Here is a 22,815-nt window from a genome sequence, read left to right on the forward strand (position 1 = left end):
CATTTATTGCGCTAGTGTTACAAAAGGCATAAATGTTCCATAGATAAAGTACAATCATAGCTAGCAGGGTCGCGTGAAGATAAACAAAACTGTGAACAAGATCAAACGTTAACTTATTGAAAAAGATTATCTAAAGATGATGATTTTTGACTCCGACAATAACAGCTTTGGTTGGTGTTCAGGCTGACAATGGTATTTGAAGACCAGCTAAGTTTGGAGTTCCGTTGATTGCCAGATATAAAAAGGGCTAGTCGTTCACCTGTTGTCCGCATCGCTGCTCATAAATGTGAATTATTGAGGATATAATTTCGATTCATACAAATATTTTCCAGCCTTTCTCATGTCCAGGTATATTCTTTGGTCTTCAATTGAGTACTGAGTTGCTGGACATTGGTTTTGTCAGCTTTTTGGTGTTATTTCACAGATAGCTTATTCAATGAGCCTGTGTCTTGATTTTGTCCAGCAGTTGGTGCTCCGTGGGCCATATGCGTTGTCCTTACTAAGCTACTGGTTGTGAATATGTGAACTGGGTGAACTAAACTGGTAGTGGTAAACTGATCATGAAATACAGGAGGCAGTAAAAGTACACTAATTATAAATATAGCATGTTATAATGGGTCTCCTTATGTTTCCTGGTACTAAGTAATTGTCTCTATAAATCTGTCCTGGAAGTAATTTCAAAGAGCAGTTCTGGTGTGCACTTAAGTGGTGCAAATTATGGAAATGGCAGCTGCATAGCTGTAAACCTAGTCCTGTCTGGCTAGAGTATTACTTGCAAGCCTTTTGCATGCATAATATTGAACTGTGTAATATTAGTATTTTAACATCCCCTGCATGTCACTGGATTGGCTAGGACTGAATTCTTATCATGATCTACAATTATGGGTTTTTTTGTCTTACCACTCTTCCTGCCAAGAGGCGAACTGAAGTTTCAGGAACTGTCTGAATATGTTTACCTCATGGGGAAATCCTCAAAGTATGTGTTATACCATGACAATATGAATGGGACTGTCAGTCATAATTGTGTAGTGGAGCAATCTTGAAATACATGATGTTTGGTGCATGAACATAGTTGGTATTTTCTGGTGATAAAGAAGCATCAGGCAATGTTCATGTTTGTGTTTATCTCAGATACCAGCCTTATATTTCCACCTGATCATTAAGGAGGAGAAAGCTGATGATAACTGTTAGATTCTTATACAACTGTAAAAGATAAATGTATATCACATGATAAACATTAATGTTTGGAGCTCATGAAGCTTTGGTACCTGTAATCCTCCTGTAATATGTGTCTGTAATCCTGTAATCCTGTAATCCTGAATTACTAAATGACTGCATTCCTTGCCAGTTTCTAAATGAACTTACCATTGCAGTGAGTTAATGTTTATGTGGACTTGATGCATCCTTGCCATGCAGTGCTAGTAGGAACTATGTCTCATGTACCCATGGTTGTGCTGATCAACAATGCATCATCTTATTGTTTCAAGGCAGTTATGAACTCATGCAAGGCTTTCAGGGTCACCTCCCACAAGATAAGGATGGTGCTCATCTTTTCCTTGCTACAGTATTGAGGAATACTGGGAAACAGCCTGGTCTTCATTCTATAGACCAGGTTGAAATATGTATTCTACAAATGCCAATATGATATGCAGCTGAGTGGGTTTTGCCATTTGCCATCAGGACTTTTCTCTAATGCAGCATATTCTTCATATAGCCATTGGCATTGTCCTTATAATTCTTGTGTGTGGTCTCTGTATGTTGACTGTGGAATTGCTGGTGTGGCTTATGCCTTTTCTGTTATTGCAGCTTCTATGTTGTAACAGTGTCTGACTTCTGAATGTTGCTGTTGTTTTTGTGTGACACAGCTGTCCTTTCCCTTGCACTGAAGCAAACCCAACCATGTGAGGTGACCTGGTACTGCACCTGATATGATGACATCATGTCAGTGTATCAGTACCATGTGAGTCAGTACCAGTGAGTACCAGTCAGTGCATGTGTATCAGTACCAGTGAGGGCATCACATCTCATCAGCCTTGCACTGGATCCTGCTCAGCAGGTTTTGATGAGACTTGAGTTGACCCACAGAGTTAACCTGGTCATGTGGAACTGCCCTCATCACCTCTGACTCACCATAGCTCAGACTGGCTGCTGGCTGGTGCCACTGGTGGTCAGCCAAGGGCTTGGCTCTGCTTCAAGGCACATCACCATCAGTCCACCCTGCATCTGCTGTGGTGGCCAAGTTGAGGATCTGATGGCAAGCCAGGGGATGGAGAGAGGATAAGGATGTCACGAAAAGCCTCACAGGTACTACTGACTGCTCCAAACGGGAATGGTAGAGGCGACTACATCAGGATGGTAGATATGCCTTCTGGTATGTCATTTTCCCGAGGATTTCAGCGCGATGTGAGCGCCGCCTGCTCCTTCCATGCACTAGCACGCGGTACTGCGGTATTCTATGGTACGTCCGAGCACGAGACGTGGCAACTCGAAACACGTGTCGCTCAGTACTGACGCTGCGCAGGGTGCGAAAATGTCGCTCAGTACTGGCGCTGCTGAAGGTGCGAAAGTGCCGCGCGGTACTGGTGCTTCTCAAGCTGCGAAAGTGCCGCTCAGTACTGGCACTGCTCAGGGTGCGAAAGTGACGCTCAGTACTGGCGCTGCTCGGGGTGCAAAATGCCGCTCAGTACTGGCGCTGCTCAGGGTGCGAAAGTGCCGCTCATTACTGGCGCTGCTCAAGGTGCGAAAGTGCCGCTCATTACTGGCGCTGCTCAAGGTGCGAAAGTGCCGCTCAGTACTGGCGCTGCTCAGGGTGCGAAAGTGCCGCTCAGTACTGGCGCTGCTCAAGGTGCGAAAGTGCCGCTCATTACTGGCGCTGCTCAAGGTGCGAAAGTACCGCTCAGTACTGGCGCTGCTGAAGGTGCGAAAGTGCCGCTTAGTACTGGCGCTGCTCAGGGTGCGAAAGTGCCGCTCAGTACTAGCGCTGCTCAGGGTGCGCCGCTGCAACGCTGTCATTTTCCAAGGTTCGCGCAAGCTAGCACGTTCCAGTCTAGTATCTTGCCACTGCACGCATATGTGGGGAGACTCATTTTTCCAGTATTGACGTCCGTTGTGTAGTCCTTGGCAGATTTGTGTGACGTACCTGCCGACTGACGGCCGGCTTTGAACAGAGTACTCCCGAACGCTCCGAAGAGAAGTGTTGTGACGTGACCCGCGCGACGATCGGAGGCTCCCACCAGACTCCAGAACTCTGCAGCTGAATCCTTCATACCTGCGTAGACGTGTTCATTTTTCTGGTCGGTTGATATTGGCCCCAGGTATTGGCCCGTTGGTGCTGTGAAAATCAGCGGTATGTTTAAACTGGGATAACAATTTGATTACAGCCACATTGAGGCTTACTTTTGCGATACGGGACTGATCTCGTGTGCCAGATGGTGTGTGGATGATATTCCGCTGTTGTATCACTGCGATTTGTCAGGTGCGTGTCCCGTGATCTCAATACAAGCCGTCTATAGTCAACATCGCTTGTTTTCACCATGAATCCAATGTGGAGCAATTGAATAAAAACTGTCGATAAGATGTTCAACTTACACGCCTGGATATTACACTTCATGCGACGCAGGCCTTGACCTCAGTTTTGATGACGGCGTGCATCTTAGTTCCAAGTGTCACCTGGCCAGCGGGTTACCGAAAAGCCATCGACGAGCAGCTCCCTTGTATTTCGGCGTCCTTCCCGCCACACCTGCGACCTATCGGTGACTAACGCCGACGTCCCACCCACCCCCACCCTGATGACCCATCGGTGACGACCGCCGATGTCCCACCCGCCACACCCGCGGCACATCGGTGCGGACCGCCGAAGTCGCGGTCATCATATCTTTTGCCTGATGATGTGGTCGTACAGCACCACCTGCGTGTAGTTGGGCGATTGCACGAGCGTGCGCGTGGAGCTGTCGCCGGGCGTCTCGGTGCGCGGATCCACGCTGACCACCTTGCGGTCGCGCCTCGACTTGAACACCATCCCGTGCACGCTCTCGGAGAGCACGGTCCAGTTGACCGTGTTGTTGCAGCGCGAGCTCTGCGTCTTCCAGTTGAAGTAAGCCAAGTCGTTGACGCGCGGCATGAGGCGCGCCTCGCCGCTAAAGTACTCGCGGAACGCGTCGCTCCTGAGTCGCTGTGCGTAGTCCACGTAGCCCGAGATCTCTTGGTTGCGCTCGTTGAGGCTGCGCAGGAAGATGATGGTGGCGACGCGGCCGTCGCGGTTGACGGCTTCGCGCTCGGCCAGCGCGAGCAGCAGCGGGTCTTCGAGCTCGAGCCCATCCGAAGCGAGGCGGTCCTCACGCGAGTCCCGAGACACCTTGGACGCCTCAAACTCGCGCCGCCGCTCGGCGAACTCGTGCCGCTTCATGAACTCAGCCGTGCCGCGATAGCCGAGCTCAACGATGGCACGCGCCAGCGTCTGGTCCTCCAGGTAGAACATGTCCTGCCAGGAGGCGATCGAATCGAGGTACGCCTCGTACGTCTCGAAGTGCGCGACGGCGTTCACCGTCTGCAGGTGTTCATCGCTCGACATGGCGAAGCACGGGTTCGGCACGATCGGAGGTCGGTTAGAGGTCGCCTGGGCTACGGGCGTACATGGCCATGATTTGTTACTGCTGTACTAAGAGGAGAAATAGGGAGCAAACGCATTTTCGGCATAAAGGCACGGGAATATGCACGCACAAAAACCAAGATTAACATTGGAAATGGATCAATGCTCGTGATGTACTTCGCATCCCCTGAAATTGAAGCTCCGGTATCGTCATTTCAGCTAAATTCAGCCCTCAACTGTCAAGCGGCGTAGTATTTTCAACCGGCTACAGCCCGATCGAGAATCCTGGAAGACGTGCAACGCTGGTCGCTGATCGGAAGTCGGCCGGGAGAGAGATGGGAATACCCAGGCGTAGAAATGTCTTGAAAAAGTCGGTTGTGTATATGGAGGAGGAAATGTCGATTTTTTTAAACGAGTCGTGTTTTCGTGAATCGCCATAGAGTTCATCAAACATTCTCAAAAGTAGTGGGGGAGCCTGCTATCCTTACGCCTAGACGTCGCCTCACACGATGAATGATTTTTATAGTGTTAGGTTGGTGGGGGCCAAGGCGGTCAAATTATGATTTCAGGGAACGTTCCGTTTGATTTTTTTCGCTGGATGTCGCGGTCGTAGGTCATGCGGTCTGGTCTCTAGGTCTGAGAAGTCATACTTCGAGACAGTATGCGAGGTGGTGAAATTGTGGTGGAGATGGTGATGGAGATGAGTGGCATAACTAATGCGTCAGTTGCATATGCTTTACGAAGTGCCGACAGCCAGCGGATATCACTGCTCCGATTACCGCCAGACAGCGGGTGAAGCTCAAATACCAGGCATGACGGCTTTTTTGTTGCCAAAGCCCGGCAATTGGTGTGAGATGTTAGCAGCGCATTCTGCTAAGAACTCAGCACTAGCATCCATTTGTCGTAATTGCGATAAATCCGAAACAATAAGACGGCGGGGATATTGCTACCAAATTATCTGGCAATTCAGCGAACAGAATATTTCAATTGCGGCGTGCAAGTTACATGTGGATGCTATATTTGCCTGGTGTTGTACCCCTGCGTCACATGATAATTGAGTGTCCGTCGTCCTGCGCCCGTCTGGACGGGTGGAACCAGGTCAGCTGGAAGAAGAAAATAAGGACGTCTTTAAAAACATCAGAGCTTGTACTCCGTTGAGGGTCCACGGTGAACTGTTCATCTCACAGGTTTGCTGCAACTCGCAACCATTTTCTCACTCCATTGTCATTGCCAATTATTTTGGGCGGGGAAGGATTTTAGCCTTTTGTGGCTGTTTATGTTTGTATTGTTTTTGGATTTTAGTGTTATGTCATGTTTGACCTGTACTGACATACTCAGGTGTACATGACAATATACAGCATTTTGGTATGTTGGCATAATATTTGTGCCAAGACTGAGGAAAATAGAGCCTTGCTGGAAGGATATGGTCAGTTTTATGTTGTGTTTGGGTTTACAAATCACCCATTAGTGTGGATGCTGTGTGTGTGTGATGTGTGATGCATAGTGGATGCTGGTGAGTGTGGGAAAGTTCAACCAGGGGCTCATCTACCAAGTGGACATGATGAGATGGTGTTGTTCAGCAAGAAGGACCTTGAGTTCTCATTGACTATTCACTCAAGTTTGGAGGAATGTGTTAACAGGGCCTTTTGAATCACCAGGCACACCTTCATCACATTAGATGCCACCACATTGCCATTGTGCCTTAACATGATCATCAGGGTGATCATCCAGCCCTGAGTATGTAAACTCAGTGTGGAGCCAAGCTGTAAGAATGGCCCATGATATGATGGAAAGGGTGCAGAGAAGAGCTGCATAGCATGTTTAATCTCCTATGGTACCTCAGTTATGATAATGACTTTCTGACCTGAAACTACCAAACCTGTACTAGAGGCAATGCAGAGGTGATAGTTCATGGTTTGCCAGATCATGTCTGGGCATTTGAGGATGAGAACAGCTTATCTGTTGAAAGAACTTGTCTGGATAGATATATGAATACCAGCTGAAGCTTATTTTACCAAGAGCAAGCACTGTATATGGCAGTCTTTCTCTTGTTGCCCTGTCCTCCAGTCATGGAATGAACCCAGCTGTACCCAGCCATAGCGATGGCTCCCCCAACTTGAATAATCTTCAAGAATCAGACAGACAGACATTGGGAGCACTGCTGATATAGCCTGAGGCCTATTCTGAGTTAATGATGATGTGATGGGGAGAAACAGTGACTAGCATCCTACAGATCTTTGCCAATATTCAATTTTGTGTTGTCTGACCTCATACCCTCATCAGCTCACTTGTGTTATTCTCATATTCTGCTTATTTTAGTGTTGGTATTAACCAGCTGATCAAAGCAATGTCATTTGCCCATGCCATTAGGGGTTTTCTGTTTCAGGTGATTTGTTTTTGGGTTGAATGATGCAGTGCTGGTTTACTTGCTTGGATCAACCAATGCATTTGTTTTTGTGTTTTCACAGTTAATTACATATTGAATAACAATCACATACTGCCTGCACATTTACATCATTAAGGGAATGTTCCACCTTTTATAGGGTTTTGAACTGAAGTAGTCACCCTGAAATGACTTTGTGTGGTTTACAAGCCCTGCACTTTTAAAGACCTAAATCCCTCTTGTTTCTGGGGCACACACCCTCAAAGATGTGCAGACTATTTTGAGAAGACTGCAACATCATCCAGGCATCCATGACACCATAATGATGCCATTCAAATCCTGTCATTCTATTAGTCATGCAGTGATCAAGGCCTTCAAACATACAATTGTTGAGTCATTCATATCTAGCATTTGTGAGGTAAGCAGATATAACAGCCAGCAATTGGCTCTCAATGTTGTGCCGGGTATGATGGCGTAACCAAGCAGTGGCATACTCAGGCATAATTACTCAACAAAGAAACTGTGTTGCCTTGAGCAATCTTTTCCACTTAAAGGCATACCAATGGTTATAGGCAAGCATATTTCATACTGTCTGATGCTTGCTCCATTATATTCAAGTGTGGAACATTTCCTTTAAGGGCAATAGTTGTGTGCATTCTCTTTTATGTAGTTTATAGATACATTATTGATCACGTGTGTCTGATTAATGGCTTGTACAGCAATAATTAGACTAGACTTCTTCCATTGCTGCATTTTGCACTGTTTCAGGTCAGCCAGGCAGCAGTTCTCTCAAAATGACATCAACTTTTGATCCTGATGACAAGAACAGGTTTGTGTTTCCAGTCTCCTGCTAGCATCTGCACATATGTCTTTGGTGGCTGCCACCAGACCTGTGGTTCGCCAATGGACCGAAAACGAGTTGTGGTGGTGCAGGTTATGCCGTGGGTCATTGGGGAGTCCATGCTGACTCAAGAACCAGTGAAATGACTGTTGAGTCAAGATGTAATTGATTTATTTGAACAAGTTGTGGGATGTTTTCAGGAGTTCTTGTAGAGCACACTCAAAATGTAAACCCAAGAAGCAACTTTCTTTGATAGAGTTTATTTGTGGACAAAATGCCTGGTAACAGGTGTTGCTGTTTTATTAACCAGCTTCATGTCCAAGATAGACATAAATGTGGTCCATAACACAATATGTTGAGCTCTTTGTCCAAATGAACTTTGAGTAGTGGGTGAGTCCTTCTAGCTTACATTTGAGTGACCTGGCTCTGAGGGACCAGGCCCCATGATGTGTCCTCTGGCTAGCCACTCAGGCCATTCAGGCCCTCTAATAGGGTCATTGACATCAACCTTGATGGGCTTGAACCCCTGGGACTTAAGGGGGCACATGCCCTCTATGTCCTCTGTGCATCCTGCCAGTATCCCTGCACTGGAATCAGCCTCTTTGGAATCAGCTCTCCATTGGCCACATATTGTCTGTGTATGTGCATCTTCAATGGTTTATGATTTTAGGCAAAAGTCTGAACAATGTCCAAACATGCATGCTGAATGAGTCAATGTACTGTTATCTTCCCAGTAATCAGTGCCAGCCAGTCCTGTACTAAAGCATGGCTGGGGCTGCATCTGTAGCTGTGTGTCAGCCCTGTGTCCATGATTGCAGTTGGTACTTTGGCCCGATGTCACGTCAGGATGCCAACGACCTCCTGATGTCAGAGAGTGAGGGTGGCATTTTCCTGGTGCGTGACTCCACCAGCATCCAAGGCGACTATGTCCTCTGTGTCCGTGAGGACAGCAAGGTCTCACACTACATCATCAACAAAATAGTTGAGGATGACCAGGTAGGCTTGTCTTGTTTTGTGTGTTTAAGAATGGCCTTTTGCTGACAGCTTTGTTTGTGACCAAACCAACTAGCTGGTGTACAGTTTACTAGGGGAATTTTCTTTTGTTAGACTAATAATAACTAGCTGTGTATGTATGGGAAGTGGTGGCTGGATGGCATGTCAGCCTCAGTAAGATTCCACAGTTTCTGCAGATACAGATTTCTGATACTGGGCAGCTGCTGGATTTGGATTTCTGTACATTGCTCATTCATTTAGTGTTAGTGTTATGCTGGATGCGTAATTGGTATATAAATGCTTAATAGTGTAACAGGCAATTGTCATGTCTTAATGAAGTTTTTGATGCTGATGATGATGATTTGGGGTTCTGGGGTGCATCGACTGCTGTAGGTCATGCAGCTCCCATAATGAGGTTTTTCATAACAATTACATTTCTGATTATATCTGACAGTAGGCATGACTTGCTTCAACAAAAGTAAATTTGTGTTACTTGCTACTTGTGCAAGATTATGATGATCCTCTTCCCATACATGCAGTGTTTTATGCGTGCAACAAAAGGTGAAGCACGCGTCTAAACGCACGTCACTCGCAGTGCAGTGCATTTCCTCGTCCCTAGGCGACCCGGCCACGCTGCTCCCTCGGTCCGCCCCCTCCGCGCCCATCCTCCACTCATTCTGACCCTCCTGCTGTCCTCCCAGCTGACCCCAGCCCACCTCCTCCGCCCACTCCTGCTGGCGGTGGCTAACGCAGGCGCCCCGGGTGGCAGACTGTGTTCCGGATCGGCGACCAGATGTTCTCCGACCTGCCCAGCCTGCTCAACTTCTACAAGCTGCACTACCTGGACACGACGCCGCTGATCCGACCAGCCCCGCGACGCGTTGAGAAGCTCGTCGCCAAATACGATTTCGACGGGCGGGTCAGTCGGGGACTTTACTGCCGAGCCGGGGGGAGGGGCTGGGGGATGTACCGCCAGGCTGGGGGATGTACCGCCGGGCTGGGGGATGCTCCGCCGGGCTGGGGGATGCACCGCCGGGCTGGGGGATGTACCGCCGGGCCGGAGGATGTACCGTTGGGCTAGAGGTCGTACAGCTGGGCGGGGGGATGTACCGCCGGGCTGGGGGATGTACCGCCGGGCTGGAGGATGTACCGCCGGGCCGGAGGTTGTACCGCCGGGCCGGGGGATGTATCGCCGGGCTGGAGGATGTACCGCCGGGCCGGGGATGTACTGCCGGGCCGGGGAATGTACTGCCGGGCCGGGGAATGTATCGCCGTGCTGGAGTTTGTACCGCCGGGCCGGGGGATGTACTGCCGGGCTGGAGGATGTACCGCCTGGCCGGGAGATGTACCGCTGGGCCGATGGATGTACCGCCGGGCCAGAGGTTGTACCGCCGGGCCGGAGGTTGCACCGCCGGGCCGGGGGGTGTACCGCCGGGCTGGGGACATTGCGGGGAGGCCATAGTATCATTAAAATAGGTGGAGACGAGAGAGGACAGGGGAAGGCAAGTGTACGCGAGAGGAAAGAGAAAACACGTAGCCGAGGCAGACATTTCACCCAGAAGGAGAGAGGACGTTCAAGAGCTCGTGATGCTCGCCGCATTTCTTTTTTCACTTCTCCGTGCAGTTTCGAATGACACCAGCGCCTGCTCCCATCGCCCTCGGCGCCGAACGCGCACCAGCCCACCTACGGTCACAGTTTATTGTATCCGAGCTTGCACGGCTGCCCGCCGGGCTCCACGGCGGTCGCACCGTCGGCTGTCCGCGCGCCGGGACCGAGTGGAGGCTGTCTGGGTCCTCAGGACGACGAGGACTTGCCGTTCAAGAAGGGCGAGGTGCTGACCGTGGTGACGAAGGACGAGGAGCAGTGGTGGACGGCCAGGAACGCGCTCGGCCAGACGGGGTCCATTCCCGTGCCGTACGTCCAGAAGGTGAGCCTGGCGCCGACCCTCAGGCCGCTGGCGCCGCACCTCTTGGATGGGCTGGTGGTGGCTCATGTGCATTTATTGCACGTGCAAGTTCTTGGGGTGTTTCCTTCCGCTGTGTGCTCGCGATGTTCCATTGATGTGCCCGTGCGTGCCGTGCCTACTGCGCGTCACTGATGCGCCCATGCCCTAAGTCGCGTCTTTGGATGTGATCGCTAAATGCACCGGAAGACTGATCCGTGACTGTCGGCGCGTGTTCTGAACGATGCGGCGGGTGTCACAGTTGTCCGTGACTGTCGGTACCTGTTCTGGTCGATGTGGCGGGTGTCACAGTTGTCCGTGACTGTCGGCGCCTGTTCTGGTCAATACGGCGGGTGTCGCCGTTGTCCGTCACTGTCGGTACCTGTTCTGGTCGATGTGGCGGGTGTCACAGTTGTCCGTGACTGTTGGCGCCTGTTCTGGTCGATGTGGCGGGTGTCACAGTTGTCCGTGACTGTCGGCGCCTGCTCTGGTCGATGCGGCGGGTGTCGCCGTTGTCCGTGACTGTCGGCGCCTGTTCTGGTCGGTGCGGCGGGTGTCGCCGTTGTCCATGACTGTCGGCGCCTGTTCTGGTCGATGCGGCGGGTGTCATAGTTGTCCGTGACTGTCGGCGCCTGTTCCGGTCGACGTGGCGGTTTCGGCGTTGGAGTTGACTTTTCCCCTACGGTTTTTCGAGCACAACTAAAAAAGGAACGCTTGCAGTAACACCAGAATTTCAGTACCTGTACGTCTATCAATTTGGGATCTGTTGCGCAGATTTGAAGCCTTGATCTGCCGAGGTCAGTGACCTAGGCCAGGTCAAGTCAAAAAGTCAACTTCTAAAAAACTTCTCCCGCGCATAACTCTTTTGCGCGTTATTTACAATTGCTCAAACTTGCCGTAGCAACAGAACATGATAATACCTACAGTTTGATTTCAGCTTTTTCGAAAGAGGGGAGATCAGTGACCTGAGGTGATGTAAATGTTCGTTATTTTTGGTAAATAATGCAAGTTTGTACGTGTTTATGTGTAGTTTTGGTGGTTATATATGAAGAAAAGAGTACTAGCTCACATGCACAACCATCATGTGATCAGAGATCGCAGGGCATTGGCTTAGGTCATGATCTACCTTTATATGTGCCTTTTACAAAACGCATGCTGAGCTCAAAATAGGCATTGTACTGGGTAATTTTTGGCGCAGAATTTGAATATTCCACTGAGAACATGTTATACAATTACGGTGCATAATGGCGTCATAGTAGATCACGTGAGGACATGGGGTCATGCAAGGTCAATGACTTATATAGGCAGTAGCAGAGAGGATAGATGAACGGGTGCGGCGCGTGTTGCCACCTTATTAATGTGTTCGTAAAGCTGATGACACATAATTCTTGTAACAGCGTACCCATCTTCAATTTGTTACAAATGCAGTGCCAACGGTCGAAGGGACGGTGTGTAATTTAGATACCAGCTTCATTGCACTGGTCGCTTAGACCCGGTTAGCACTTTGATTTTTCATTCGGTTAGCTTATGGATTTGATCTCGGATGACCTCAGCTGACCTCCAGGTCAGCCCAAAATAATAGTTATGTGCCTGGGATGGTTTTGTTCGACAGCTGCTTCCAATGAAATAGTCAGTCAGAAACACGTTTTGAAAAAGTAGCGGCCTTCTAGGCCTCTGGTAGACCAATTTTAAACGGTGGCCTGATCTGACCTGACACTTGAGGGGGACAGAAGTGGTCGAAATGGACTCCTCACAGTCTAAACGCTTACTTCTGTGCCCGCAATATCTGTCTTGGCGTGCTAACATATGCTTTAACTTAATCTATCAGAACAACCGTTCTTGGCCTTTCGTAACCTTTGGTGGCTTCAGATTTGACCGAAGAATGAACATTTGGCATGCATTCTTAATAGTTTGGCGTGACCTTCACAACGACATGTTTGTTTTTCTCGTAAGCCGTGTGGAAATTCGGGATCCCAGGGAGCTCAGCTCCCCCCGCTCGTTGCCGGGCGCTGTTATCTCAGACCCTCAACCGGGCGCTGATTACAGCGAGTGGGCTGTAAGGTGAGGTGAGTGGGCTGCTGCCGATAGCTTAGGCTATTTGGAGCACACAACCAAACGCCTAATGGACACTCGTGGCCTGCTTTAGATACGCACCGCGAGTTCGCTTTACCTTGTCGCGCCGTGCTACGTGGCCTCTGGTATAGTCAGGAGCGTACACAGGGTCTGCATCAGGGCCTGAAATTCTTGATCGGGCGGCTTGAGTTTGTATGGGTGCCATTTAAAAATCGATGGGTTTGAGCATGGGGAGGGGTGGAAAATGGGTTCGCTCAGCACGCCAGGTGGTAATGATCCGTCAAGTCTGGCAGACTAGAAATGTGGTGTGAATATCATATTTTTTCGTCAAAAAGCCTTCTTAATTTGGTGGAAAGAACCGTGTTGAAATATTAGGAAGACTGACTGTGTTAAATTTCAACGCTAGTTGGCTCTGGAAAATAATCCACCGTTCGATTTTCATCAAATGCAGACAATACACAAAGATGGATAGTAGCTCTACCGAACGATCACTAAATGTTCAGTGTGATGTGGCTATTTCACAGCCTGGGCTGTGATGATAGAATGATCACTGTAAATTATTGCAAAAGCTCGCTTACTTAAAATAGGATCGCTATGGCTTGCTTCCCTTGAACTTAAGCTGCTTAACGGTCGCAAGATTTTTGTAATGGCACTTATTATGTATCGTATTTCACCCCAGTCCAACGTAACGTGGCGTATAAAACATATTCCAACAGCGTTTTTACGTTCCAACAGGTCTTGCGTTTTTACGCAACATCAAAGGCAATGTTACTGAGACAAATACATCCACAGCTAATTCGTTGGTCTTTCGCAAATTGACGCTTTTAAGGAATTATATATATATATATATATATATATATATATATATATATATATATATATCACGCCATTAATGTAATTAATTGTGAATATTATTCGTTTATCATCGCTGAGTCCTCATGTAGGATTGGAGACTCCCATCTGGTTATAGCTGTCCTGTTTGTTTTCGAGGTAGTTACTGGCCGATTCAGCCACTGATGCTGCGTTCCCAGATGCAGAGGTTTCATCAAACTTGTGTACCTACATGTACCCTTCTTCGAACATCCGAAGTGTGCTTGATTTTCAACCAGACCGGGGCTAAATAGCCCAAAGGCTAACTATTGTTCATCGGTGTATCAGGAACGGGTTAACTGTGTCTGCAAATGCGGACTACCGTGTGGTTGGCCCAGGCTCAATTTCCGACTGACGTTATGCGGCACTCTCCCTAGACCGGGAGCTACCTCGGACTTGGGCTTCAGGACGTCTTGGTCTGGGGGGTGCCTGTGCTTTGGTTGAGAGGAGAAGGGGCACCCTGTGTGCTCAGCACTCACTTTCCTCTAATTTCTCTCGGTTTCAGTTTTATCTTGTCCGTTGTGTGTGTGGGGGGGGGGGGGGAGGGGGCTCAGTTGAGAGAGCGTCTGCTGATCAGCTGCGTCGCGTGCCAGGCCCCTGGCTTGTTTGCTGTGTGTGTGGGGGGGGGGGGGGGGGGAGCTCAGCTGAAGAGAACGTCTGCTGATTAGCCGCTGCTTCGCGTGCCAGGCCCCGGGCTGGGCTCAAACACTGCTCCCGGGCAGGCGTCTTACTGTCCGCCGCTACGTTCCGCTTAAAAGAGTTGGAGCCTAAATGACCTTAGAGGTTGGCTCGTCGTCAAACCCTCAAAATCGTAATTTTGATATTGAGTTTCAGCATGCAACTTGAACCCGAAGAATGTTAAGTTGTAGCACTCAGTTCAAAATAATGGTAGGGTATTTATATTCAATTCGGATTATCGGAGCGATGCCGTGTTAATTTGAAAGTGAAAAAGTGAGGAATTTCTTCAACAACTTTTCAGCTAGCAGGAGTGGTCGGTGCTGGTACGTGTGTATCACTGAAATTGTCGGACATGTCTTTACGACATCGTCAGTATTGAATGCCTTATAGGAGTTTCCAATTTTGAAACGCCTTATGTCTGTTTTTCTCTCAACGGACCATGACAACGCGCCGTGTTCCCCCGGCTACCACGCCTTCCGCCTGCCGTTCGCCGGCTACCGGCGGTGTTGTGGTGCCGGCGTGTTGCCCTGGTCCCGTGCCGCAGTCGGGCCGCCGGCGCGCCGCCGAGCCCCGAGCGAGCGGCGCCGCCCCGGCCCCGTGGACGGGCAGCAGAGGACGGCCGCTTGGCCGGCGGCCACTAGCCGCCCTGCCAGGCCTGAGGCGACGGTCGCCGCGGGCGGGCCGCGGTGCCGCGGGACGGCGTGGCCGACCGGCGGTAATAATAGAGCGGTGGCAGCGCCCGGCCGGCGTCGCCTGCAGCCGTCCCACTCGTCACCTGGCACTGGATGTGATCGGGACAGGACGGCATTGTTGTCACGGCCGGGTGGGAGCGTCGGGCGCCCGCGGACAGCGGCAGTACCGGTCGCTAGGCCTCACGGGCGGGTGTCGGACCGCTGTTGCGTGCCGCCGCGGTACCGACCGACGGGGAATGGGCCACCTTTCGATGGGGAAGCGTAGGAGTGCTCGGCTCGGGCACGATATCAGGGATGAGATGGAAGCGGTGTGGCGGCCTCAGGCGTCGCAGCCGCCCAAAGCGGATGCGAATGCGGGTCGGCGACGGTCTCAGCGTCAATATCCGAGCCAAGATGACGGTTTTTAGGAATTCGGATTAAATGTCCAGGGAATGTCTAAAGTAAAATAGTGAATTCGCTTGGTACTGAGACAGATCTCCTTGACGAGGTATGCTGGTTACGGCTTGCCGACTTTCAAGCTGGCGTGCCGTTTTTGCGCGTTAATGAATTGTTTAGGTTATTTCGCTGGCGTATGCTGTGTCATTGCGTGCCAGACAAAACATGTTATCAGTCTCAAAACTATGTATGGATCGGTTTTGACCTTTACTGTCCAGTTTTAACATGTTGCCACTAAGTGGGGTTATCATCTGTTCGCCTCAGTTACCTGTCACGACCAGGGACAACGTTTGACGCACAAGATATGTGCAGAAAATGTTCCTTCATTTGTTACCGTTGTACCGCATGATAAACACGGCTTATTGCTGCTGGTGGCGGCGCTCTTGCCTTGCGAGAGCTAATCTCAGGTTAAAATCAAGGCAAACAGGGTTGACCCAGACTAGATGTGCCTGCTTGTTGATTGGTCACCGTACCGATATGTCTGTGAACATAGAATGTAGCTCAGGGTCTTCAGGTCCTATCCAACGGTCCATTCAACCACGCGTCTCGTCAAGGCGGCATGGCCCATGTTGTTTACGCCGACGCAAACTGATGCAGCACTGCTCTAGTCAGTTTGCTGAGAGTGGCTGTCCAGTGGCCTCCACCGGGAAATCACGCTCCGACGGCACTCCGCCGAGCAATGCTTTCTGAGCCAGCACACAGTGCGCTCGACAGTTTTGGGAGGGCAGTGGGGGGGAGGGGGAGGGGTGGGAGGGAAAGGGTCAATGACCTTGGTGTTATTTTTCGTTCGACGAGGTTTGTGCTTGTTTTGCGCACCAGTGTGCCCAATTTGACGGCGCTGTCAGCTCTTTTTATGTTTTCGGCGCTTGAGCGACCCCCTCCCCGCCTGCAAGGTCATAACCCCACGTGTCCGACGAGCGCGAACACCGGCGCCGCGCCGGCACGCTGGAAAAGCGTATCTACGTCATAACGACCCGGCTCGTGGCTTCGGCTGAGGTTTCCGCTGCGTTTAGATTGACAGTACTGGCTGTTCACCTGATACCGGTCGTGGCGATTACGGGCGATGTTGGTCGCCTTGTGGGAAGGGTCGCCACCGGCGCCGACCGCCGTCCGCGGCGTGTTGCTGTTGCAGCTGGAGGAGACCGACTCGCGGACGTCGGCCGGCGTCAACGGCAGTCCGGCCGCCAAGGACAGCCCGCCGAAGCCGAAGGCCAACGCCCAGGTCAGTGCGGGGGGGGGGGGAGTCACCACCGCTGCGGGGTTCAGTTCACGTCTGTTCGACAGTGGGCCCTCCGCTGGCGGTGGGTCCGCGCGTGGCCAGTGCCGCACGACGTGGTAAAGGAGAATGTGAAGGAGCACATGCCACTGCGGTGGCCGGCCGTGGCGTATGTTCCGCCTTGCGTGCAAACACGATGCTGGAGGCCGGCGGTGCGGAGCGGCCCGAATCTGTGTAAGTTTTGGGATTGTTATGACCGCCCCGATCGCGCGTGTCTCGCCGTGCCGTGCCGTGCTTGGTGTGCGACGCAGACTGGGTCCTCACGCTTGAGAACCCCGGGCTGGAACTGTACACACGTGTGTGCGCCTTGGCCAGAACGGCGCGAGCGCCCGTCCCCTGACCCGTCGTCTGCTGCTTCCAGCGCGCGTTGCCGGTGTTTGCACGCGTCAACCAGTCACGGATCCCGAACGTCTTCGACAAGACGGCGCTGACGCTGGAGGTGGGCGACACCATCAAGGTCATCAAGATGAACATCAACGGCCAGTGGGAGGGCGAGCTGAACGGCAAAGTCGGACACTTCCCCTTCACGCACGTCGACCTCGTGGACGCCGTGCCAGACAATGAGAAGCGCTGAGCACGGCTGGCGGACGACGCGAGAACTTGCACTTCGGCCTGCGGACGCTAGGTGGCGGTGGGCGGGTCCAGTATGGCACGGGTTGCCCACAGCTGGTGCCAGCGCTGTGCACCGTCAGGGTACGCTGGGCATTTGCGGGGTCGCCGAGCCGGCGCGCTGTGATACGCGACCCGCGACGGCCGGCCGGCGCGTGCAGCTGGCTCTGCCGCCGACCGACGTGGCCTGCAGCCGTTGCAGCCAAAGGGAATGACGATCACTTGTTTGTACATACGGCGCCTGCCGTCTGCGCCTTGTTAATGCGCAATGCCGATTCGGCGTGTATTCGGTCGTATAGTGTAGGGATATGATTAACACGGTGGAACACTGTCGCGGCCTCGCTGTGCACGGCGCTGGATGCTTGACGCTCCAGAATCTCTGATGCGCGGAGCGGAGCGGTGGCGCTGCCATTGTATGGCACGCCTCGGAGGTAGCGCCGCGGCGCATGGCTCTCCCGCCCGCGGCTCGTGGTGACTCAGTCTCAATACAAAATGACCGGCGCCCTCCGCCCAGCCGGCGTCTGAGCGCAGCCCCAACGTGGCAGGACCGCCGCTGGCGCCAGTGTTGCTGACGTCGGAGTGTTGACTCCGTTCTCGGTGTGGATTTCGACCTACGCTGCGCCCAATCGGAGCATGCGGCGCTCGGGCTGCTCCTGTGGTCTGCCCTCCCCCCTCCCCCCGCGGATCTGCGCTCTAGGCGTCAGCTCGCTGTCTTGTACACTGCCGGTTGGCGCCGGGCGGCGGAGGCACCAGACCGCGGCGGATACTTCACGAAACCTCCCCGACACCCGCTGAGGCCTCGCCACGACCTTGGGTCGCGGCGCCGCTGCACTGCGCAACCCTCGCCGGGAAGCGCGCGCGGCAGGCCAACCGCCGCCGGACGATCGTCACGATGCGGCGCGGCGGGCGGCGCGGGTGCCGTCATCACAGAGTCCGGGGGACCGGCGGCCCCCACCCCTCACGTGGTACCCCCGCGCTGGAAGCGTCGACTGCCGCGGTCCCGGCGGCCGGCCGGCGCCGGCGCCGCCGCCGCCTCCGGCTCGTCGTCGTACTCGTAATCGTAGTCGACGGTGCGGCGGCTGGATTGCCGGCGCGCGCCGAGCAGGCGACTGCGCGCAGACTCGCGCGGCTTGGTCGGCGCGGCGGCGCGCGCGCGCTCGAACAGGCTGGCGGCGGTGCGCCGGCCGGCCGATGAGAAGCGCCCGGTCGGCCGCTCGCGTTCGCGCTCGGCGATCACCTCGTTCTCGGCGATGGCCGCCTCCGGCAGCTGGACGTTGACGGGCGGCGGAGGCAGCGGAGCCTGCTCGCGGATTGGGCGGCCCGCCGGCCGCCGCCGGGTCGACCGGAGCGGCGCGCGCGCCTGGGGCAGAGCAGAGCTGGTCAGTCTCGGATGGTGAGTGGGGCTGCTGGACATATGAGAGGGACGGAGCGCACGGTCGGGCGTAGCTTGTGGCGGCTAGCGGCGCTCAGCCTCCTGGTTCGTCTCAAACTCGACCTGCCCGGCTTTTCACGGGCGTGTCAACACTGCAATACGTTGAACTGATCCGTGAGCAGAGTTATATATGGGCCAAATGAAAGCCGAAGAACCCCGAGGATACCGGCGTCCCAATACTGCCTAGCGTACCTGGGCCCGAGCCGTCACCGGGACCGGAGCAGAGTCATCTTCGAAGTCGTAGTCATACAGGGGCTCCTCGACAACCGGCACCTCCTCCGCCGCCGCCACCGCCTGGCCGTCATAGTCTGCGTACTGCGGCTGGGTCCGCGCGGGTCGCTTCCGGGGCCGCAGCCGGGACTTGGCGGCCGCTCGGTTGGCCCCCACCGGCCTACTCGCCTTCACCACCTCCCCGTAGTCGTAGTCATCTCCCTGCAACGGCGTCTTCGGCAGGGTGGACTGGACCGCCGCGTCGGCCGCTGCCGCCGCGCCCGCCCGCCCCGCGCCTCTGACGGCGGCGGCGCCGTAGTCGGGGAACGCCTGCGCGTCCGCTGCCGGGCGGCTCCTCCGCCGCGCCGCTGCGCCGCCGCCCTGCGCGCGCCTGCCCAGCCCGCCGGCCGGCTGCCGCCGTGCTTGTCCTACGCCGTCGTCCGGGTAGTCCGCCTCTGTCTGCGCCGGCCGTGCGCGCAGACGCTTTCGCTGTGCGGCGCCGGCGCGCGGCGCGCCGCGCGCGGCCGGCGCGCTCTCGTAATCCGGGTAGTCCTCCACCTGTGCCTGCTTGCGCTGCTCGGGCGCATTGATGACGCCCCGCGCGCGCGGCCGGTAGGTCGTAGTCGTAGTCGAGTGCCTCCAGGGCGGGACGGAGCCGCGGCCGGCCGGCGCCGTCGCCCTGGCGGCGGCGGCCGGGCCGACCGCGCCTCCTGCCGCCGCCGCCGCCACGCCGGCGGCCGCCCGGTCGGCGTCGCCGGCCGCCCGGCCGCCGCCGCCGCAGCGGTCGGCGCGTCGTCGTCGTCGTGGTCGTCGTCGTAGTCGTTGTCGTGGTCACGTCGTCGTAGTAGTAGTCGTCGTCATAGTAGTAGTCCAGATCGTCGTCGTAGTAGTACTGATCTTCCTCCTCTTCCGGCCGCCGCCGGAACGGCCGCTTCTTTTTTGGCGCCTCGGTCGTCGTGAACTTGTAGAGTGGCTCGTTACTGGAATGGACGGACAACGACATGTTCAGACGGGCAACTGGCCGTACCTGGCCAACATCGCAGGTACGCGGCCGGCGGCGCCGGGTCTCTTGCAAATCAAACAACTGTGTCCGCGGAACAGCTGGTGATAAGGGCGTCCAAGTGCTGCAAGAACCCCAAGGTAAACACTTGGTATAACACGCATGGCAAGAATTTGCTCAGCATGCGTCCATAAATCTCACTGCAGACATTGCCCCTGCACAGGAGCACCGAAGAGATGTGGTGTTGCACTCAAACTGACCCGCGCTAGCTACATCCCCGTTAATCATGAGCTGCAGTCTGGTGGAGTGATTCTCATTGAATTTGGATGTCTTAGACGTGGTGAGGCATGCAGCGCCCAAGCTAAGAGCCAGCACACCGAAAACGCAACTAAATCAAGTTATCTCGGAACTTTCACGACGCACATCATGGTCTGCTTTCCTGAATCCCTGCAGTGTCCAAAGCCGCATCAGCTTCTGCTGCCTCACCGGTACGTGTACGAGTCGGAGTTCTCGCAGTCCACCAGGTTGACGAACTGGCAGATAAAGGTGCGCATGTCGAAGGCGGTGTAGTTGGCGCAGACGAAGTCCTGTCGGATGCCGTACAGGCAGTGGTGGTAGACCTGCAACCAGCGGAGGCGAGGCTCAGTCGAGGGACGAGTCTCATCGCAGCTGACGCCAGCACGACTTCGGATTTGTTGGACCAGTGACGTCATAGTGACATCGTAACAGCACCCGGCGGTAGAGGCACTGCTGCAGGAGAGAAGTGCTCTCTGTTGATCTGACTGTCGCAGTAGTACTGACCGTCGTGATAGTACTGAGTGTTGCAGCGGCACTGATCGTCACAGTAATACTGACTGTTGCAGAAGCACTGATCGTCGCGGTAGTGCTGACTGTCGCAGTAGTACTTATTGTGGTAGCGCTGATCGTCGCGGATAGTGCTGACTGTCGCAGTAGTACTTATTGTGGTAGCGCTGATCGTCGCGGTAGTGCTAGCTGTCGTAGTAGCGCTCATTGTCGCGGTTGTACTGACTGTGGCAGTAGCGCTGATCGTCGCAATAGTATTGACTGTCGTAATTGTGCTGATTGTCGCGGCAGGTCTGATGGCCGCCGCAGTGCTGATCGTCGCAGCAGTGGTGATCGTCGCAGTAGTACTGCTCGTCGCGGTAGATATGATGGTCGCAGTAGCGCTGAGTGTCGCGGTAGTACTGATCGTCGCAGTAGCACTGACTGTCACAGTAGTACTAATCGTTGCTGTAGTGTTCGTGGCTGCGCCGGTCGTCGCGCTCGGGGCGCGGGGCGGCCTTGGCGGATGCGACACTCAGTGTGCGACTAAGGAACAGTCCAGGTTTACACTGAAGTAGCAGGCAGGCTTTGAAGGAGAGCTTGATCTTTAAGCCGGAAATGTAGCTTCACTTATGAGGCTGATAAGGTGTGCTCGATTTGGGCTGCAGAGTCAGTATTCTCTAAATCGTCTCCAAGTGGTCAGATTGCCCAATTAAAACAGGAATTTTGCGGAATTCGTACATCGGATTGTTTATCACTGAGAGCGGTTCCTCAGCATTTCGCTTGGTTACATCCTCGTGCAGTCGAAATAGTTAGCAAGCAAGCTTTGTGACTAAATCGGTTTTTCCGTCAGTGGTATAAGAGCCTACGAGGTACACGAATCGCTTTAGATTCGCTGCATTCTTTTCAAAGTAACTTACCGAAACACCATGGACTAAGAATTTGGGGCAAGAGATTACGCCAGTCGGACACGTCTACCTGACATAAGCAGCCCAAAAGCAGATGGCAGTGTTTTTCGGCTACTTGAAATGAGCCGTCCAGAGCTGTTCTGTGATTCGTTACCAGCCAGCTCATTGGTGGAGGTTGCCAAAGTTGAACTGAGTCATTGCCTGTACAGTGCAAACACCTCACATTCGAAATTGAGTCGAAATGATCAGCTCGCTGTGTGCATTAAGCGAATTGTTTTGATTATGCCGCTTCCACAAATCAATGCCCCAATCAGCAAATCAATTTGATTTTGCCACATTTGATGGCGACACATCTACAAAGCATGCATGCTTTGAGTGACCCAGGTGCATTTTCCAGTTCCACATACGGTAATGACTACTCTTGCGCAACGCACATTCATCGCAGACGGTTTAGTGATATACGGCAAAAGCGGTATTCGTCCACAACAAAACATCTACAAAAGCCGTGCCCCAGCAGCGTAAAGGCTGCGTTTGGTGCCGACACGGTCCTGAACTGGGAGAGGGTCTTGCGTCTGGCCGGAATGGTTTGCCGGGAGGTGAAAGAAATGCGCGGAGCCTTGGGTAGTCCAACGCGGCACGCGGTGGATTATGGAGATGCTGCCGGGTTCGGTCCGTGACTGATACGCGCTGGGGGCCGCGCGCTGTTCGACGCAGCGTCTGTATTCATGAGCGGTATTGTTTCCACGATTGCCTCGCACCAATCTGCATCTGCTGCGTCGTCGGCACGTGTCGACAGGTGTCGCGATGGCATCTGCGTCATTGGAGCTGATGCATCATGGTGTCGGTGGGCGGGGGGAGGAGGGAGGAGGGGGGGGGGGGGGTGCTCCGGAGGAACGGAGCTCGTCTCTGATGACGGGTGTTCCCCGGGCCCGAGGAGGGCCGGATCTCGGGACCGTGCGTAGTAGACCCCGCATGTCATGGATCCTGGAGCAGGGGCTGTGTGAGCTCCTGCTTACGAAAGGAGGGACCTAGCACAAGACAGAGCGACGAAAACTAAGCATAGATAAGGAAATGAAATGGGTGGTGGCACAGCGTCAGGCC

General features: G+C 53.6%; 4 protein-coding genes across 7 annotated transcripts in view; 1 reads left to right on the forward strand and 3 right to left on the reverse strand.

The window, feature by feature from the left end:
- Positions 1 to 3,822: 3,822 nt before the first annotated feature.
- LOC119097704 (cilia- and flagella-associated protein 299-like) lies at positions 3,823 to 4,665 on the reverse strand. Its single transcript, XM_037220693.1, has one exon. It carries the CDS (start codon positions 4,568 to 4,570, stop codon positions 3,869 to 3,871), a length of 702 nt encoding a protein of 233 aa, XP_037076588.1. The 5' UTR covers positions 4,571 to 4,665; the 3' UTR covers positions 3,823 to 3,868.
- Positions 4,666 to 5,642: 977 nt separating this feature from the next.
- Positions 5,643 to 17,894, forward strand: LOC119097491 (adapter molecule Crk). 4 transcript variants are annotated; one of them, XM_037220523.1, is made up of 7 exons: positions 5,643 to 5,775; positions 7,740 to 7,800; positions 8,631 to 8,808; positions 9,575 to 9,724; positions 10,605 to 10,733; positions 16,629 to 16,718; positions 17,134 to 17,894. In XM_037220523.1, exons 2-7 carry the CDS (start codon positions 7,766 to 7,768, stop codon positions 17,344 to 17,346), a joined length of 795 nt encoding a protein of 264 aa, XP_037076418.1. In that variant the 5' UTR covers positions 5,643 to 5,775; positions 7,740 to 7,765; the 3' UTR covers positions 17,347 to 17,894. The 4 variants fall into 4 exon arrangements, with proteins under 4 accessions (XP_037076418.1, XP_037076432.1, XP_037076425.1 ...); XM_037220537.1 differs by having other exon boundaries at positions 5,643 to 5,755; XM_037220530.1 differs by having other exon boundaries at positions 5,643 to 5,742.
- Positions 17,895 to 18,007: 113 nt separating this feature from the next.
- LOC119097842 (uncharacterized) lies at positions 18,008 to 20,643 on the reverse strand (the record flags this gene model as incomplete). Its single annotated transcript, XM_037220797.1, is given in 4 exon segments — positions 18,008 to 18,741; positions 19,006 to 19,364; positions 19,813 to 20,003; positions 20,510 to 20,643. Coding segments are annotated over 4 exon segments (1,086 nt in total), but the record flags the coding sequence as incomplete, so codon positions are not given.
- A 369-nt stretch (positions 20,644 to 21,012) lies between these two features.
- LOC119097853 (adapter molecule Crk) overlaps positions 21,013 to 22,815 on the reverse strand; it is a 12,394-nt gene continuing 10,591 nt past the window's right edge. The window contains exon 6 of the mRNA XM_037220806.1: positions 21,013 to 21,210. Coding sequence (XP_037076701.1) covers positions 21,013 to 21,210 — 198 coding nt within the window. The remainder of the gene's footprint in view (positions 21,211 to 22,815) is intronic.

The sequence above is a fragment of the Pollicipes pollicipes genome, unplaced genomic scaffold (genome assembly GCF_011947565.3).
Source record: "Pollicipes pollicipes isolate AB1234 unplaced genomic scaffold, Ppol_2.1 Scaffold_2543;HRSCAF=2982_pilon_pilon_pilon, whole genome shotgun sequence".
Taxonomy (NCBI): domain Eukaryota; kingdom Metazoa; phylum Arthropoda; class Thecostraca; order Pollicipedomorpha; family Pollicipedidae; genus Pollicipes; species Pollicipes pollicipes.

Excerpts from the sequence above, each read along its gene's own strand:
- LOC119097704 (XM_037220693.1), bottom strand. The coding sequence starts at position 4,570 with ATGTCGAGCGATGAACACCTGCAGACGGTGAACGCCGTCGCGCACTTC.
- LOC119097491 (XM_037220523.1), top strand. The coding sequence starts at position 7,766 with ATGACATCAACTTTTGATCCTGATGACAAGAACAG. Across the intron at positions 7,801-8,630 it reads GATCCTGATGACAAGAACAG|TTGGTACTTTGGCCCGATGT; the intron begins GTTTGTGTTTCC and ends CCATGATTGCAG. Across the intron at positions 10,734-16,628 it reads CCGTGCCGTACGTCCAGAAG|CTGGAGGAGACCGACTCGCG; the intron begins GTGAGCCTGGCG and ends TTGCTGTTGCAG.